The sequence below is a fragment of the Corvus moneduloides genome, chromosome 16, assembly GCF_009650955.1.
Source record: "Corvus moneduloides isolate bCorMon1 chromosome 16, bCorMon1.pri, whole genome shotgun sequence".
NCBI lineage: Eukaryota > Metazoa > Chordata > Aves > Passeriformes > Corvidae > Corvus > Corvus moneduloides.
In genome coordinates this window covers 17,365,021-17,382,361 of record NC_045491.1, presented here as the reverse complement: position 1 = coordinate 17,382,361, position 17,341 = coordinate 17,365,021, and the positions used below count along the sequence as shown (strand labels likewise).

At 49.1% G+C, this 17,341-nt stretch overlaps 2 protein-coding genes across 3 annotated transcripts in view; one reads left to right on the top strand and one right to left on the bottom strand.

Moving 5' to 3' along the window:
- Positions 1-223: 223 nt before the first annotated feature.
- On the bottom strand, positions 224-9,682 carry RNPS1 (RNA binding protein with serine rich domain 1). The gene is made up of 7 exons (XM_032126112.1): positions 9,616-9,682; positions 5,523-5,678; positions 5,057-5,248; positions 3,796-3,898; positions 3,122-3,275; positions 2,514-2,655; positions 224-1,302 (listed from the first exon to the last, which is right to left on the bottom strand). Coding segments are annotated over exons 1-7 (855 nt in total). The 5' UTR covers positions 9,618-9,682; the 3' UTR covers positions 224-1,196.
- A 2,260-nt stretch (positions 9,683-11,942) lies between these two features.
- The window catches only part of LOC116452022, a 13,755-nt gene continuing 8,356 nt past the window's right edge, over positions 11,943-17,341 (top strand). Inside the window, exon 1 of one of the 2 annotated variants that reach the window (XM_032126104.1) lies at positions 11,943-12,135. The gene's annotated coding sequence lies outside the window, so the exon portion shown is untranslated. The other variant, XM_032126106.1, reaches the window with a different exon arrangement.

Below are 17,341 nucleotides of genomic sequence, written 5' to 3'. Positions count from 1 at the left end.
CGGCACGGCACAGCCCCGGCACGGCCCCGGCACGGCAGGGCACGGCGCGGCACGGCCCCGGCACGGCACGGCGCGGCGCGGCGCGGCGCGGCACGGCCCCGGCACGGCGCGGCACGGCCCCGGCGCGGCACGGCCCCGGCACGGCACGGCACGGCACGGCACGGCACGGCACGCCCTTCCCCCACAGCCCCCCCTGCGCCCAGCAACGCAGCGAGGCAGGACGGCTATTCTCAACCCTACTGCTTTATTCAGTAACTGCTTGTCCTACACAAGTACAAACACAACATGGCCCAAAAGGATACAAAGTTATACAAAACAAAAAAAATCTGTATAGTATTGACTGTACAACAGGTGGTAAATTCTTTGCCTTTCGTGAGCCCCAGTTAATCCAGCCAGCATCGTGGCTTCAAGTCTCCCTCTCTGCCTTGCAGTTTCCAGCGGATTGGTGCTCAGTCGCTCATTTGGGATTTGTAAAAGCACTCACACTGTTTCACTGTGGGTTGAGTAGGAAGTTTTTACCAACACCCTCAACGAAAAGGTGGAAGAAATCACTTATGGGGGCAGCTACAGAACACTTCTTAGGATTTCCAGCTTCTTCTCTATAGTGTCATATTCACTGGGCTGGACCGTTGTTTCTGTGGTTATTGCCTGGTGCAAGCATTAAAGAAGAGCTTACTCTGCAGAAACTAATCATCATGGGGAACTGGAATAAAGCAACAATTCTGTACTGAATTAAGTCTCAGGCAGGTCTGGGCTCCAGCTGCCCTGAAAAATCCTGTGCTGGCACGTGGAGATCAAGGTATGTGGCTCACTGTCTTACTCATTGGGGTTCTAACTAGAACAAGATTCACATGCTGGTCTGTACAGCGTGCTAAGCGTTTACAATCACCAAGCAGCAGCTGCTAACTGGAGAAAGAGAGGCTGAAACATCTTTCCTTCCCTCTATCTGGAAAAGATGTTTTTACAGCCTTTAAAATCAAAGCCATTTTTAAATAATTTCAATTCAATGTCAGGAATCCAGAAGCCTCACAGCAAAGGTTACTGGCCAGGAACTGGTGCTCTCTCCTCTTACGTTGCCTTCACTGCCAGGATTATCTCTCACTCCTCCTCACCCAGACTCATTATAAAAAAAAGGTACAATATTCCATCTGATGGGATTTAAGTTAAAAAGTAAAAAGCTGTCCAGTCCTTTTGCTTTATCTTGAGGAGTTTGAGCTGGAGCGGCTGCGATGGCGCCTTCGTCCGGGAGACCTGGATCGGGATCGCCGGCGAACAGGGGATCTGCGCCGAGGAGACCGGGACCTGCCAGGGAAGGAGCAGAAAGCTTCCCTTAGGAGACAAGCAACAGGTGCGAGTAATTGGTCAGCTCAACTACCAACTTTTAAAAAACACTTCCCTGCCTCCTGCCAAAATCCCTCACACACCATGGGAAAAGAGCTTGAGCAAAACACAGCCGGCTCCAGAGAGGACTGACTACACAGCAGGAATACGCTGGCTATCCTGCCTCTGCTTCAGGAACCATAAAATATTATTAATACCTGAACAACAGGCAAGAAACTGTTTCTCTTCCTCAAGGAATATGAGCTCAGATCCTCCTTCACCTGAAGTCATCTTTGACTCCCGAAACGGTGATATTCAGGGGAAAGATTTATCCAAACCCTTTCAAATTACATCAAGGCTCCTTAGAGGGAGCTTACTTAAGAAGTAGTTTAGGTTCAAGCTTCTCAGTACTACAATCAACAGTCATAACAGTACAGCTACTGCTACGACACAGAGGTTCCAGGCACAGAATACTAACAGAGCTTTAACAGGATAGCAAAAATTGGAGTAGGAAAGATAACAAAGGGGGGAATAGCAAACCTGCATCTGTAAGACTGCAGCAAAAGGTGTGCTTAAAGGAGGACCAAGAAGCCTCCTGGATCTTGTGCCAGATAACTACTGCTCATTTTTAAACCCGTGGCTCAAAGCTGTTCAGCAATCAAGTTGCTACTGACAAGTAAGACATTTTGAAGACATGTAAACACTGAAGACTCAGAACAACTTATCTAAGCACAATCAGGCAGCCCCAAGTCACACAACTGTCAGATCACACCTTGGGGCCAGTGTACTCCATTCACCTGACAAAGGACTGCTTTTTGGTCATGTGCCCATGCAGAAATAAGGGAGGGAAGTACAAGGACTTCTGAAAAACAAGAAGCTGGCACAGCCTGCCACAAGTGTTCTGTCAGCCAGAGTCTGTTCCCACTTCACCCTGAAGCCTTTATGCAGAAGGGGCTCCAGGGAACAGGCTGGGAAGGACGTGACCTTTCCTGGAGGCTGTGCTCAGGATGCAGACCAGAGCAGGCACCCTGGAGCTAAGGAGTTAGGAACGGCAAGCCAGGTTCAACCGATGCCCAAAATGTGCCACTGTCACTTGGCGGGGGAAAGTCAAGTCCAACAGGATTGTCCCCTGCCAGGTCTTTCAGCGATCATCAGTTGCTACCGAGAAAGAAAAGCATTGTCCCAGCTCTCACCTCCTCCTCATGCGAGGGGGGGACCTGCGCCACATGGGCGGCGGTGGCAGCATCCTCCTGGGGGGGCTGAAGCGTCGGGGAGGCGGCCGAGGCCGTGGGGCCAGCACAGCTGTGGCCGTGATTTCCTGACCGTCAATCTGGCCTTTTTAGGGAAACACAGAAACAGGGAGAAGTAAGTCTTTTTCCACAATAACATAAACACATCGTATTACTGCAACTCACAGCTTTGTCGCAGGCAGCACCGTGGACTGATCCCACTTCAGTTATCTCCACACCCTGCTCAGGGGCTATTCTGACAAAGTCCACACAACTACCAGACTTCTTAATCTAACCCCACCAAATTGCAGCTCAGATGTTAACCTGGAAAAGTTTTCATATAAGCGTAAAATAATTTTATCACTGTTTTGAAAAAAAATATTAGTTTTAATAGTTCTGTGATTTCTTGAATCTGTCCTGAACCTCACAAAAGCCATTTGGGCTGAAAACTGACAGTAGTTTAGATCAGTTCACCAAAGACATCCCTATCACCTCTAACTCATTTTCTGGTCAAATCCATCTGCTCTGAAGACTTTTAAAAGCCCCCAGGCTACTTACAGGTCAGTACCTACCTCCATCCATGTGTTTCAGGGCTTTCTCAGCATCATCTGGGTTCTCAAACTCCACATAAGCATAACCTTTGGAAAGGTGTGGGTTTAGCCTGTCAACTGGCATGTCAATCATTTTAATCTTTCCATAAGTGGAAAAAATTTCCATGATGTGATCCTGTAGAGAGAGAGCAAGCCTTAGGGACACAGACCACACTCACTGGCCAGGTCTGGCTGGCAGAGCAGTAAATCCACAGCACATTTTTTCAGCAAAGTAAACTTTTTACCCCTGAAGATGTTTAAACTACATTCTAGCCAAGAAAACTCAAGCCAGACCAGCTCTGCAGATCCTTTATCAAGAACTGCCAGATATCCTTTATGTCTCCAAGGTAATTTCAGCTGTTGTCCCAAATTCTAGTTTTCTTCCTAGTAAAACAGGATATAAGGTCTGGAACACTGACAAAACAGGCAGACCTCTTAAGCACTACATCTGTCTCAGAAGCCTTCATCGTATTTGACTCAGTAAAATCCTACCAAAATTTTCTTCACTGATCAATCTGGACACAAAGAAACAATTTCCAACAGTACCACCTTGACAACTCTCTAGTAACCAAAAAGTCTGGAGAGCTTTGAAGGAGCAACTCACACATTCTCAAAGAACATGATTGCGTGACTACAGAGGAACATGACATTACTACCTTGGTCACGTTTCTAGTGAGCCTTCCAACATGCACTTTTGTGGGTCTGGGTGATGGGCTCCGCCTCTTGCGCTCCTTTTCATCTCTCTTGGGTGGTTTGGACCTGATTTGGACAACGGAAAACATCTACAGTTTTCAGGCAACATGCAGGACAAGACCAAGAAGCCAGTCATTATCACATGATTAAAAATACCATTTTTACTGAAGGGTATCTTTTTCCTGAAGAAGTTACAGTGTTGAGGTGGTGGTGAGGGTGTTCCACTCAGAAACACCTCAGGATTTGCACTTATCTTGTCTGCTTTTGCTTTAGAACTTTTTGAAAATTGAGGACCTTTTTTTGCAACTTTTCAACTTCACTGCAACTAGGGTAACAAATACAGAATTTAGCAAGCACTTTTATGAAGTTGCGGTCATAGTTAAAGCATTTCTCAGTTGTTAACACAAAAACATTCTTTATCTCAACAACTGAAGAGGGAAAGTAAGGCCATAAACATCACAGCATACCACTACCAGGCACACAAACAGATTCAATTATTTGTGTTTCTGTATTTTCTGTTCACTACAGAGGTCCAAAAATGTTTAAAAAGTCTACTTAAAATTAGCTGCATATCACAATGCCTTTGCAGTTAAAAAAAAAATCTGGAATGAAACTTTAATCTGTAAAAAAATCAGTACATAGAAAATTTGTATTTATGCTTCTTCCTAATCCTCAAGTCCATAAATTGAGTGATACACTAAAAACCCCACCCTGCCTTAAGCAGATTTTTATCAGCCTTCATCACCTTACGCAAAGGGAAAACTGTACAGACATTAAGATAGTTTGATTCCCACACCACCTTTATGGGGGCTTCCTTTGCCCTCCTTCCTATCTTATTTTTTTGTAAATAAGAATATAAATATACATATATATATAAATATCCTGGTTTTAGCCCTGACTTTTCTGTTAGTCGTGGCTGTAGTTTACAGCTTTACTCTGGTCTAGCCCCATACTGCTAAGGAAACACTGATTGAAACCGCCTCTAACAACTCTAATATTGAAAATCTTTAAACTCTTCAAAATTAGGTTTTTAATCTCAGTTCCTACAGGGCGTATGTCTGGATTCTAAGGAAATGGAGCACACCCATTCTAACAAAATTCAGATCTCTAAGCTATGGAGAAAGCAAATGGTCTTCAGAGAACAATCTGTTCTGATCACAATCTTGTATTCTACATGGAATTAACCCGGCATCTGGCAATTCCTAGAAGACAAATAAAACTCACTTGGAGCGGGATCGTCTCCTGTTGTCATGTCTCCGTCGAGAGGGACTGGGAGATCCAGAAGAGCTGCTGGAACTGGAACTGCGTGAGGTGCTGGAGCTCCCAGAGCGGCTCGAGGCAGAAGAGGAACTTGAGCCACTGCTAGAACCAGTGCTGGAACTGGACCCTGAGCTGGAAGTTGAGCTGGAACGGGATCTGTTAAAAGGGGGAGAAGAATAAAAATTAGTGGAATATCCAGAAAAACAATAACTGAGAAACTTCTGACAACTAGAGAGAGTAACTGTGACTGAGGCTCCATAGCTCACCAGACAGCCAAAGAAATTCATATCTGAAATAGAAACCCTCTTAAGTTAGGCTAAAATTGCACAGTGACTAACACAACACAAGCTTTCAACAGGCCCATAACTAGCAGAAATAAAGCTGATTTCTGAAAATGCTGTCATTTGTTACTCTCCATACAAGTACCCACCTGGTACTGCTGCTCCCACTGGAAGCACTGCGTCTTTTGCGTGTCTTGTCCCGACCACGATCCTTTTCACCCGATTCCTTAGTGGCTGCTTTATCCTTGGACCGGTCCTTTGATTTCTCTTCAGACCTGTCCTTACGCTTGGTTGGTGAAGGAGCCCTTCAACAACAAATTGCAGAAGGCATTGCTTAAGTCAGAAAAACACAGACAACAAAAGCCCCACACCCAAATAAAGAACAGAACAGCAACACAAAACACTGAACTTTGAATGTAATTCAGGATCACTGTTACTGTGGAGTTAAAGCATTAGGCAATTGCAGACATTTTAGAAAAAGGGAAATATTTCACATTATAGAGCAGCTTGGAGGAAGACAGCCACAGCACACAAAAATTCACTCAGGAAGAAGAATTTCCAATTCCTCACCCTCACTGGGAGAGCCTAAGCACCCTGTAACATCCCAGTTTTGTTAAGCCTAGAAAATTTGGACAGCATGATCACTTAGTGCTGGAAGCTTTATTATTTTGACTTCTAGGAAACTCTTCTTTTTCAATCCTGGTAACTCCTTTTCCCCTTCAGAGGCATCCAAAGAAGCACTGAATGGGCCCCACATCTCAAATCTCACTTCTATCTCCTCGATTCAGAAAACCAAATTAAACACAATAAACCCCAAAGAACAGCCTAGTTACAGAAGAAACAGGTTCACAAAGAAATTAACAGTTACACATATAACAGCAATCCTGCTCACAACACACTGGACATTCACTGCCTTCTCCAGAGTCCCGAGTCACCCATCCTGTCAGACGTGTTAGCAACAGCTCCCACCGGCACTGGAGGCCTCACCATACAGTCTGCACTGTTGTTTCACATTCACAGAAGTACAAAACACCTTATTTATCCAACCAAAAATATGGCAGACAGAAGGCATCCATTTCCTCTGCAAGATGCACAAGCAGCTCATGCCTCTCAACCCAGACCTGGCTCCAGAGGAGCAAGCACTATCTTTCTCCAAAACCAGTTTGTGCCATGCAGCACACATTTGTCAGAAAGGAAGGGCTGTTGAGAACAAACCCTCACTGAATTATGGCTGCTTCCAGCCTCAACAAGCTGCTCCCAAAGCTCCATCAGTCTTGGTAAGACCAGGTGAAAGGGCTGAGATTGCTGCACTGCTGCCACAGCAGCTCTCACTTCAACTTCTCAGCACAAAGTCTAAACTGGATTCTGACCTTGCCTACCCTCCCTGTTTGCCCTAGATCCGAAAGGAGACTAACTTAACACCTCTCTATTTAGCACTGAAATGCTGGGCATTAGTTGACTTCCAGATGTTTGCCATGTGAGGGCTGCATCCATCACAAAATCTGCAACGTCTATAAACATGCTGCATTTTGATTCCTCCATGGGGATTGTTTAACACCTGCATTACAAACCTGCCTCCAACATTTTAATAACCTCTAAAGGAGTGTGACACTTTCAACTATCAAGGAATGAAACATTCAGGAAATGGAAGCATGAGCAGAAGTGTGTTGGAGCTGCCAGCCTTATCTGCAGTGGCACTGAATATGCACAATAATGCAGGATGTTGGAAACATCTCCATCTCCATGTGCATCACAGGCAAACTCAGTGAACAAGAAAAAACCTCTCCAGCTCACAGCATCCAACCATCTCGTTGCTTCTGTGCTTCTGGCAAGCAATTACTTTATTCTCTGAATTGCAATAAAATTTATGGTTGGGAAGAGATTACTTCTGAACAGTGAAACTTGCTTTCCTGATTTTCAGCTTCACAGTTTGCCCTAATACATCAACTGCAAGAAGCAACACAAATGAATATTCACAAACCAAGCTCCCTGCAGAAACTAAGAAACACCCGTGGCCTTTCTGCATGGAGGACAGGAAACCCACCCCACAGACGCGCCACTGGCTGAGCTTGCTGGGAGAGGAAATGTCTCCTCTAGCACCAGTGGCAGGAAGAAAGCAGTCTATGGACTGTCTCACGACTGTTGCAAAGAGAGCCAAGACAAGCAAACCTGTGTACATCACTCAGCTTTAGGACATTTCTATCCAGCTCTGTGCCTCTCTAGTGCAAGGTGTGAGGGGGCTGCAGTTCGGGAGTTGAAAGCCACTGCATGAGCCTAGCTGGGCAGTACAGAACAGACAGGTTCCTGGTTTCACAAGGCCAGAAAACTTAAGATTTTCCTTTCATAAAATAACAGAATCACAGACTGGTTTGGGATGGCATGAACCTTAAAGCTCATCACTTTCCGACCCCCCAGCCATGGGCAGGGACACCTTCCACTACACCAGGTTGCCCCAACCTGGCCTTGAACACTTCCAGGGATGGGACTTTTCTGGGCAACCTGTGCCAGGGCCTCACCACCCTCACAGGGAAGAATTTCTTTCTAATCTCTAATGTAAACCTGCCCTCTGTCAGCAGGAAGCCGTTCCCCCTTGTCCTGGCACTCCAGGCCCTTGCAAAACATCTCTCTCCATCTTTCTTGTAGGTTCATTTCAGGTACGGGAAGGCTGCAATTAGGTCACCCCAGAGCCCATTTTTCTTCTTCTAAATATCCCATAGCCAGGTTTGGGTTATCTCTGCCTACGCATCAGCTCCTCCTGCACCTGTGGACTGTAAGAGTCATGATGTTATCAGCATACAAACCTATCTGTTAGTGCCCAAGAGTCAGATGTGGTTTTACCCCTTCTGGAAGAAGGGAAGAGGGAACACAGATAAAGACCAGCATGTTTGCTGTTACCCAGGCTGCTGCCGAAGCAGGAAATAGAATCACAGAATCAATTACATTGGAACAAACCTCTGAGACCATCAACTCCAACCTCTGACCCAACACCACCATGTCAACAAGACCAGAGCACTCAGTGCCACATCCAGTCTTTCCATAAACATCTCCAGGGACAGTGACTCCACAACCTCTCTGGGCATGCCCTTCCAAAGCCCAATCGCCCTTTCTGTGAAGAAATTCTTCCTAATGTCCAACCTAAACCTCCCCAGTGCATCTTAAGATGGTGTCCTCTTGTTCTATTGCCCATTGCCTGGGAGAAGACCCCAAGCCTCACCTGGCTACAATCTCCTTTCAGGTTTCACTGCTTACTGCTCCTCGGGACAGGTGCTCACCAGGGAGATTAGCCAAATGGCTTTTGAACATTCAGCAAATGATGCTGCATTTAAGCAGCCTCCAAACTAACCAGCTGTTTTACTCCACTAAAACATACGTTCCTTTCCCAGGAATGCCACTGGCCAAGCTCACTTCAGTTGGAAACCTCACCCTAACCTGCGGGAATTTTCACCTGCACAAGTTCAGGCATTCACTGGAAAATGTAGAAAGAATAAACCACAGTCTTCATACAAGGCTGTACAGCAATGCATTTCTAAGCGACGTACTTCTTCCCTACGACCAAAACCTCTCACTCTCTAACAAATAACTGGTTTAGGGGCACCCACCCCAAACCAGAAAGCCTAAGAGCAATCTACACAAACCAAACGTCCATCTCACACACACTTCTGCTTTAGAGACAGACTCTGCACGCTTAGAGCTGCAGCTCTGTGGCAAAGGAAGCAAACTCGCTCGCCCCCGGGTTTCCCGTATGGCTACAAGCGAGTCCTTTACTGGCAGTTTGCTTCAGGCCTCCAGCTGCAAACTGGCAGAAGAATTCCTGCTGTGAGAAGGGTCCGGCACCCGGCACTTCTCTGCCCACTACGGCCGCTCGGCCCAGCTCTGGGGCCGGCGAGGCAGCCAGATCCGCACGCCGTGAGTCCCGTACAGCGCCCGTGGGGCACGGGGCCGCCAGATCAGCGCCTCGGGTCCACACAGCGCTCCTCCCGCCGGCCCGGCCGCTGCAGCGCCGAGACTCGGGCCCAGCTCCCCGGCAAGCCCCGGCCCCGCCCCGCCCCGGCCTTCCCTCCCCTCCCCGCCTCCGGCCGCGGGAGAGCGCGGCTCCGAGGCCCCATCCCTTGGCCCTCGCGCCGCCATGGCCTCTCGGCGGCCCCAGCGCGCTCCCCCCAGCGCTCCGCTCGGCGGCGGGGCCGCTCGGGCCGCGGCCGGGCCGGATGGACGCGGATGGCGCGGCTCCCGCCCCGCACTCACATCCTCGGCGCCGCCGCCGCTCCGCGCCCGTCGCGCGAGAGTGATGCGGCGCGGGCGGGAAGGGGCAGCGCCCGGCGCACGGCGATGCCGTCATAGCGGAGGCAGGGCCGGAGGCGGCGGGAGCGGCCTGCGCTGTGCCGCGCCGTGGTGCGCCGTGTGCCGTGGTGCGCCGTGTGCCGTGCCGCGCCGGGAGGGTGCCCCTTCAGGGCCCGTGGCCACGGCGGCCGGAACACAGCGGCGGGCCGGGCCCGCTCGGTGTGTTAGAGCACTCCGTGCTCCCGGCCCGCGCTGCCTCAGCGCAGTTCATCGGGCACATCTGACCAGTGCAGTGAATCCCATTCGTACTGCGTTTGCTTGTAGAGTTTATGCAGCTACGCTAACTGGTGAAATAAAAGTTCCTACCAAACCCTCTCCTGCATAATAATAGTAATGACAGTAGCAGCTGGAGCTTCAACCCAGCAGGCTACAGCCTCCGCACGTGGATTCTGGGCCCGCCCTGTGTCAGGTGCAGGTTGCAGATTCACAGCTCACAGACTCTGTTTTGAGGTGGTGGCGGATGTAGGGACGGCACTACTGAGAGGGGACTTGCCCTCTCAACTGCAAGAAAATTGGGAAGAGGAGAATGAAAGACTTAAGATGGAGCACCGGACAGTGGCATTTCATGGCACGTGGGAAGGATATCCTCTCTCGCTCTCCCTGCCAAATGTGTTTGCTGGGAACTTAAAAGGAAATTTGCCAATGCAGCCACTGGTCTGACCTTCTGACCACACTGGCTGCCTGACTTTTGACTTCAGAGGAACAAAGTCAGAAGTGTATTTTGACTCCATCCCTAATGCAGGGCCTTAAAAGCAACAGACCTTTCTGAGAAGCAGGTGTGCTGATCAGCTGAAGTGTTTGCCCATAGGCATATCTGTTAAATTCCCACCGATGGAAGCTTCACCTCTTGAATTCAGTGCAAGAATATGTCCCGTCTACCTCCGCCACAGGACACGAGCAAAACCATGGCAGCTGTCTGTAAATTCATTGTGGCAGGAAGAAAAACTGGCTTATTTTCTGTTCTGCTGCAAAACCAAGGGATATTACATAAAACCTGCCATGGAACAGGTTCAGAAAACAAACAAAGAAAACAAACAAAACCCCAAAGAAAGCAAAAAGGAAGTTGTTCTTCACACAACATCTTGTTAAAAGGGCAGATTTCCCTGACAGGGGATTTTGTACTCTACTAAAAGTTCACATGGGTTCAATGAGAAACTGCATTATGTCTAATGAGGACTATTAGTAGACTGTCACGATGACCTTAAATCATGGAATCATTAAGGTTAGAAAAGCCCTCTAAGATCATTGAATCGAATTCCAATGCCGTTCCCACAGCACTGCCAAGGCCACCAATAAACCATGTCCCCAGGTGCCACATCTACGTATTTTTTTGAACACTTCCAGAGATGGTGATTCTACCACTGCCCTGGGTAGCCTCTTCTAATGCTTGACCACCCATTCTGCAAGGAGTATTTCCCCAATATCCAAACTAAACCACGCCTGGTGCAACTTGAGGCCATTTCCCCTTATCCTGTCCCTTGTTCCTGGGGAGCAGAGCCCGACCCCCACCTGGCTGCACCCACAGTGTTTAACATTTTTTTCTCTCTCAGTTATGGCAAAACCATGAAGGCTAACCGATCCCAAAGTCCTGCACACCATTATTCTCGTAACAGCTCTCATCTCTCCATGGGTGGGCAGGTAAGGTCACTGAACCAGCAGAATAGTACTGTGAAAAAGGTTTCCTGCCAGCTGTTACCTGAAGCAGGTTCCTGCAGAGCTGTGAGCCGCAGGGCCAGCCCCAGGACGGTGGTGGCAGCGTGTGGGGGGCTCTGATCCCCTCCCAGGGGCTGCCAGCACCTGGCAGGACTGAGCCTTAAGCCAAGCCTGAATGAGGAGAGATGAACATCTCATTTGGGAGCACTAGCAGAGCTGAGAACAGCTCAAAGCACTTGTCTGCTTCAGTTTCAGAGCGAATGGCCCGGCCCCGCTGTGGCCTCTGCCCATGCCAGCAGCCCGGCTGGCACAGCGCAGCCACCATGCCCCCGCAGGAATGGAGCTGATGCTTCCAGGGCTGGATGGGATCTCTAGGGACGGCAGCGCTTCCTCCTGTGGGGCTTCTCCATCCTGTGGCACGGGTGTGACCAGCCCCGCCTGGGCGGTGCTCCGGGGCGGGCCGGACGGGTCCGTGCCCGGAGGTGACGGGCTCCTCGCGGCCCGGGAACGCGGCTGCCCCGAAAGGGTTACGAGAAGGGCTCCGCCCTCCCTGTACATCGGTCTCCTCCTGGGTGACCTTCCCGGCAGCCCTTGCTGGCTCTGCCCCAGCCAAACAAAGACGGCAGAAGCTTTTCAATCAGCCGCCTCCCAGAAAGTTGGCTGCGGGAGAGCCGGGCTGCGCTGGCACCTGGCTGGTCCCGGCCGCCGGAGAACGCGGCCGCGAGTTGGTGCCGTCGCCTGAGAGGACCCCGGCAGCCGTCGGGAGTCCCTGTACGTGGGTGCTCTGCCCGTTTGCTTTTGTGCATTGAGCTGGTTTGGGTGCTGAGAGTGGCGTGGGGAAGGATGAGAGGAGCTCCTGGCAGTGGTGCGAGCACAGGGAGGGTGCAGCAGGACAGGGCTCCGGGGCCCGCGGCCGTGCGGGGGCTGGTGCGGCGCTGAGGTTCGCTGTCGGAGCTGGGAGTGGCATGCCCGATCTGAAATGCTGTCCTCCAGCCGCTTCTTGAGCTCAGAAACCTGCCCAGCAATTTTCTAGTGAAGTGCAGACTCCTTTAGATACTGCCCACGTGTTGGTGGACGAGCAGGAGAGGAAATAACAGAGCTTTGTGAGTGCTGCTTTTGGCTCTTCTGTGCTTTTCTGTCCCTTCCCTCCTGCACTCCCAGGCTGCTGCTGAGGACAGGCTGTTTACGGCCACCTCCGCAGGTGAACTGCTCGGCTCCGATGCCTCTGGGGTTGGGGTTAATTGTCTGTAAACGCTGCCTGAGGCTGAGGGCGCTTGTGCGTTGTGTTGGCACCGACTTGCAGCTGGCGCTTCATTTGTCCTTCCTGTTCGGGTCTAAATGGTTCCTTGGCTTTGGGTTTGTGGTGGTGGCAACTGCTGAGAGCTCTCCTTGAGCCCCCGGAGATCCAGGTGACCCGTGGATCATTCTGCCCAAGGCAACACTGGCATTCCTTTATCATGGTGAGGTGTGAGCACCCTGTACCAGGCATTGCTTAGCATTGTGGGGATTGCACTGCAGCACTGCCTCAACCCACAGCCATTCTGGTATTTTCCCTGTGCTGGAAGATCTTTGGTCTGCCTCCCTGTTCAGACTGTCACTCCTTCTACACCTCTGTGAGAGTAGGGGTAGACATGTGTCTGGCTCCAGAGGGTACAGTCTGTGTGACTTCCTTAGAGGAATTGCAGGTTGCGGGATTTGTCCTCTGAGGACTTGGAAACTTTTCATCCAAATGTGTAGAAACAGCCGTAGTTGTCATTGCAGGGAGTTGAGAGCATTTCCAATAGCTGCATTGTTGAGTAGCTATATAGATTTGGAACAGCAAAAATAGGAGATTTTGGGAGTTCCTCTCTAATCTGCAGAAGGGTGTGAATGTAGCAATTTAGCTGAAATACTTATGGGTCTATTGAGTCATCTGCCATAGTTTCTGAACATCTGGCCCTCTCTTGAGGTCTAAGGCTATTCTTGCAGTGCACACTGGTAGCTAGGCCATGAACAGGTTTAGGACTTCAGGACTGTCTGCCCCTGCATGTGTCAGTGCATACATTTGTGTATTTCAGGGCTTTTAGCTTAAAAACTGTGCCTTGATGCCCCTTTTCCTCTGTTTTCCTGCAACTGTATGCCCTGATGCTGTAGGAATATACCTGCTCAATGCTAAACTTAGTCAAATGTCCTGGTTTCACCACAAGGAATAAACACCGTGTTACACTTTGCACTGATTTCTTTGTTTCCTCTTCAGGCATGTGAAAGACTAGAAATTCAAGGTGTAGCCAGTGCAGCTCTCTCTGCTGGAAGGGCTGTATCTGTGGAGAGCAGTGACTCGAAATGCGTAATGCTTTACAGAGAGGCACAGGTAGAGGCAGGGCAGTGAGATACTTGGCATTTATTGTTCTTGTCTAAATACTGAAGTTCGCTTTGATGAATTTGTCCGGTCTGAGTGCAGAGATTGATCTTGGAGCCAGGATGCAAAATCCAGCCTGTTCCTCTCCCACAGGCCTTCCCAGGTGCTCTGTGAAAGCGCCTTGTTCCTTCAAGCTGTGGCTCCACAGTTCTTAATATCATGTTTGGATGCTCCAAATCATTTCTTAATACAAACCTGACCTTTACCAGACACAGTATCACAACCGTGCTGAGTTTGTCAGACCAGGTAATAAAATGTTGAAGGTGACCTCTGGGTTTTGGGCTGTGGAAGAGTCAATCCAGTGCAAAGCCTTTTTGTTCAAGGCTATGAAACAGTGTGATTTTATACAGTGTCTCTCCTCTGTGGTGTGTGGCCTGGGACCCTTTCATCATTAGGGAGGATTTTCAGTATTCCTGATACTGTTCCTTTTCTCCCCTCAAACATGAGGTAACAGTACTAACAACACTAACACAGTGTTGTTACCCTGTGCCCCTGAACATCCCAACACACCCCTCTTTATCTTCCCACCATATCTTTATACCGTATTCCCCAGTGACCTCCAGGCTGTAGTGGCATTGTCTGAGGCAAGAGCAAACTATGTGTATCATCATACTCACAATTTTTTTTGCAACCCCCAAAACTCTTGTGGAGATCTAGCTTTCTTCAATGTTCACATTCTGCAAATCTTAAAGTAGAACCATAAATTTTTATATTTTCCATGTGAGGATCTGATTTTTAAAGTGTGGCCAGGCAGGGGTAGCTCCTCAGCTGCTCTGAAAGCACAACCTAAATGAATGAAGCAGTTGTCAGAGCAGATGACAGAGCAAACCGAGCTGTGGGCTCTAAACAGCTCACTTCAAATCCTGGGCCAGACACCCAACCCTTTCTCTCTGCTATTCTGATGTCTGAACTACAACTTGATTAAAATCTTCTTCTGAGGTTATCCCTTCAGAGGGGAGCCACCATGGCTCAGGTAGCAGCAGCACCATCTAAATTTATCTTACCCGTCACCTTTTAATAAAACCTATAACAGCTGCTCCTTCATCAATTTTGCAAAGAAAGTAAGGTGGGATGCAGCCTCACTACACTCAGTGCTGTTAGATAACGTTATTGCTTCCATAAGGCTTGGCAAATCCCACAGAACAGTGGCACTGAGTAACATTGCAGCCTAGGAGAAATGGCTGTTTTTCCCTGGCACAGATCTTCCTGCTTTGGCAACATTTCAGCCCTGGACACCTAATACCGTTCATCTTCTTCCAAGCTAAGTTCCATTGAACCACCTTGGCCAGCTCATTGCCATTCTTGGGGCTGTCCTGTGCAGGACCAGGAGTTGGACTTGATGATCCTTGTGGGTCCCTTCCAACTTGGGATATTCTGTGATTCTGTGAGCCCTTTCTGATTACCTGTCTCCACAAAGCCAAGACTTCCCAGTCTATCCCTACAGCAGTAAAACTGTTCTCTGCATGAATAGCCAAGAACTATCTATATCCCTTCCAAGCTGTGCCAGGCAGGCTCTGGAGCAGGATCTGGAGGGCAGGAAGCCCAGTGGAGGATTGTCCTGCCCATGGACACATGGCTGTGTTCAGAGCACAGTTCTCTACAGGGTGAGGATTTGGGCATTCCTGGCAGACTCACTCCTTCCACAATACCATTGCTCTACTCGATATCCTACTTGCTGTCTGAATCCATATCTGAATCCCATGTAAACCAGCACTGTCCTCCCTGTGCTTCAGGGTGATGATTTTAGTAATTTTTTCCCCTCCAAGCTGATGCAGAGTGAAAAAAAGGACTTGTCTTGCCAGTTTTTGCAGCAGCTGTTCAGAACACTGTGGGAAAACAACAATACCAAACAAGATGGATGAATGTCCCTCCCCAGCTGCTTGCAGCTTCTCCAGCTTCCCAGGGTGTGCTGGGGGTCTGAGAAGGAGGTCTGCAAATCAGATGCAAAGGAAAGTGTGGGCAAGAGAACCTTGTTGAGCTGTTATTAGTCACAAGGCCCAGATCTGACAGATTTGGCTTGTGTCTCTTTACAAGGTCCATGAGGATCAGTCCCCTTTTGGCAACGCTGAATCCATTGTGAATGAGGTAAACTGTTTCCCATGCCCTGGTACACTGGCCTTGCACAAAGAGAGTTGAAAGGAAAGAGACATAGATAGCCACATCCAGCTTTGTTCATCATATCTTAGATGGACCTTCTCAGGGCAGGAGTAATTCTGCACTCTCTGCAGCCCAGCAAACCCTTGAGCTCAACGTGCTTTGGGATGTTAACAACATAAAGTGTCTGTTTTCAATTGCTGAAACCAGACGAAATTAGCTGTATCTTCTTGCTCTGTATCTTCATGCTCCCTGTGGGTCACAGCTTTTGCTTCTCTCACTCCTTCCTCTACTTCAATCACATCTGTTCTCAGCATCAGCAATTTGTCTCTCTGGTGAAACCTGTTGCTCCACCTCTGTACCTGCTGCCCCATGGCTGTGCTGCTCCTGAAATGGTGGATGGGAGCTTGTTGCTCTGGTTAAGCCCATCTGTACATAAATACCTCCGTCTTTCCAAGACTGTTCCATCTCGTGGGCCAGGCTGGCCATGGGCGTGCTGTGGTGCAGCTAAAACAGCCTTTGAGAAAACACAACCCCAGGGTAGCACAGTTACCTGTGCCATGTCTGTTGGAGGATTAGCTCTTCCTTGCTTTACCCCAGCATGAATTCTGGAAGCAGCTTTGCTTGTACCCCTCAAGGGTGAAACTGCCTGTGTCCAAGAGAAGCTGTGAGACGAAAGGGAGAAGTCAATCTTCCCAGACATGAGCCAACTCCGTGGTCACACAACTAATGTTTCAGTCTTGGGGAATTTGGCATTCAGAGCCAGGTAATCAGGGCTTCAGAAGAACTGTGGAGAGACAGGTGGCAGTGGCTGGGGATGGATGGGCAGGCAGGTGGGGGAGCTCTACCCCGAGGACTTGCAGGTTGGATACTGGGGAATTCCTCTCTCTCAGGTTCACCTCCTGGAGTGGGGGCTTGCAGGAGCACAGGAACAAGTTGTGCAGAGGAAAAGCCTGCTGGGCCTAAGGCTAGTGGTTACATCACGTGACTTGTAGGAAATTTGGATTCATGCTCTTCCTCTTTTTTAGACCTTAAATCCACTCTGCTCTGAAAGGAAGTCTGGGACATGCTGCCTTCTTTCTCTTTCTCTCTTGAGGCTGTTTCATTTTTGTGTGTAATACCATCTGGGCCAGAGAGTATGGGAACTAAGGAAACAATCCCGGTGATGAGAAGGCTGCTCCAGGCTCTGGGCTGTGTTTCTGTGGATGTAGCTGCATGCAGAATCATGGAATAGAGCATTACCAGCAGCAATACCTGGGTAAAGGAGCTTTCCCAGCTACAACTAAGTTCATAAAGACTTCAGGCATTGCAAGTGTTCGGCAGCAGCTGAAGAAAGGGTGGCTAATCTGAAATTTGGACAGACACCTAAATTGGCAGGCTGGAGCAAAATTCCTTTTGCAGGCATGGTGGTATAACAAGGCATGCATCTGCTCAGACAAAAGCATACGTCCAGCTGGCTGTGTAAGGTCTCGGAAGCCAACCCAC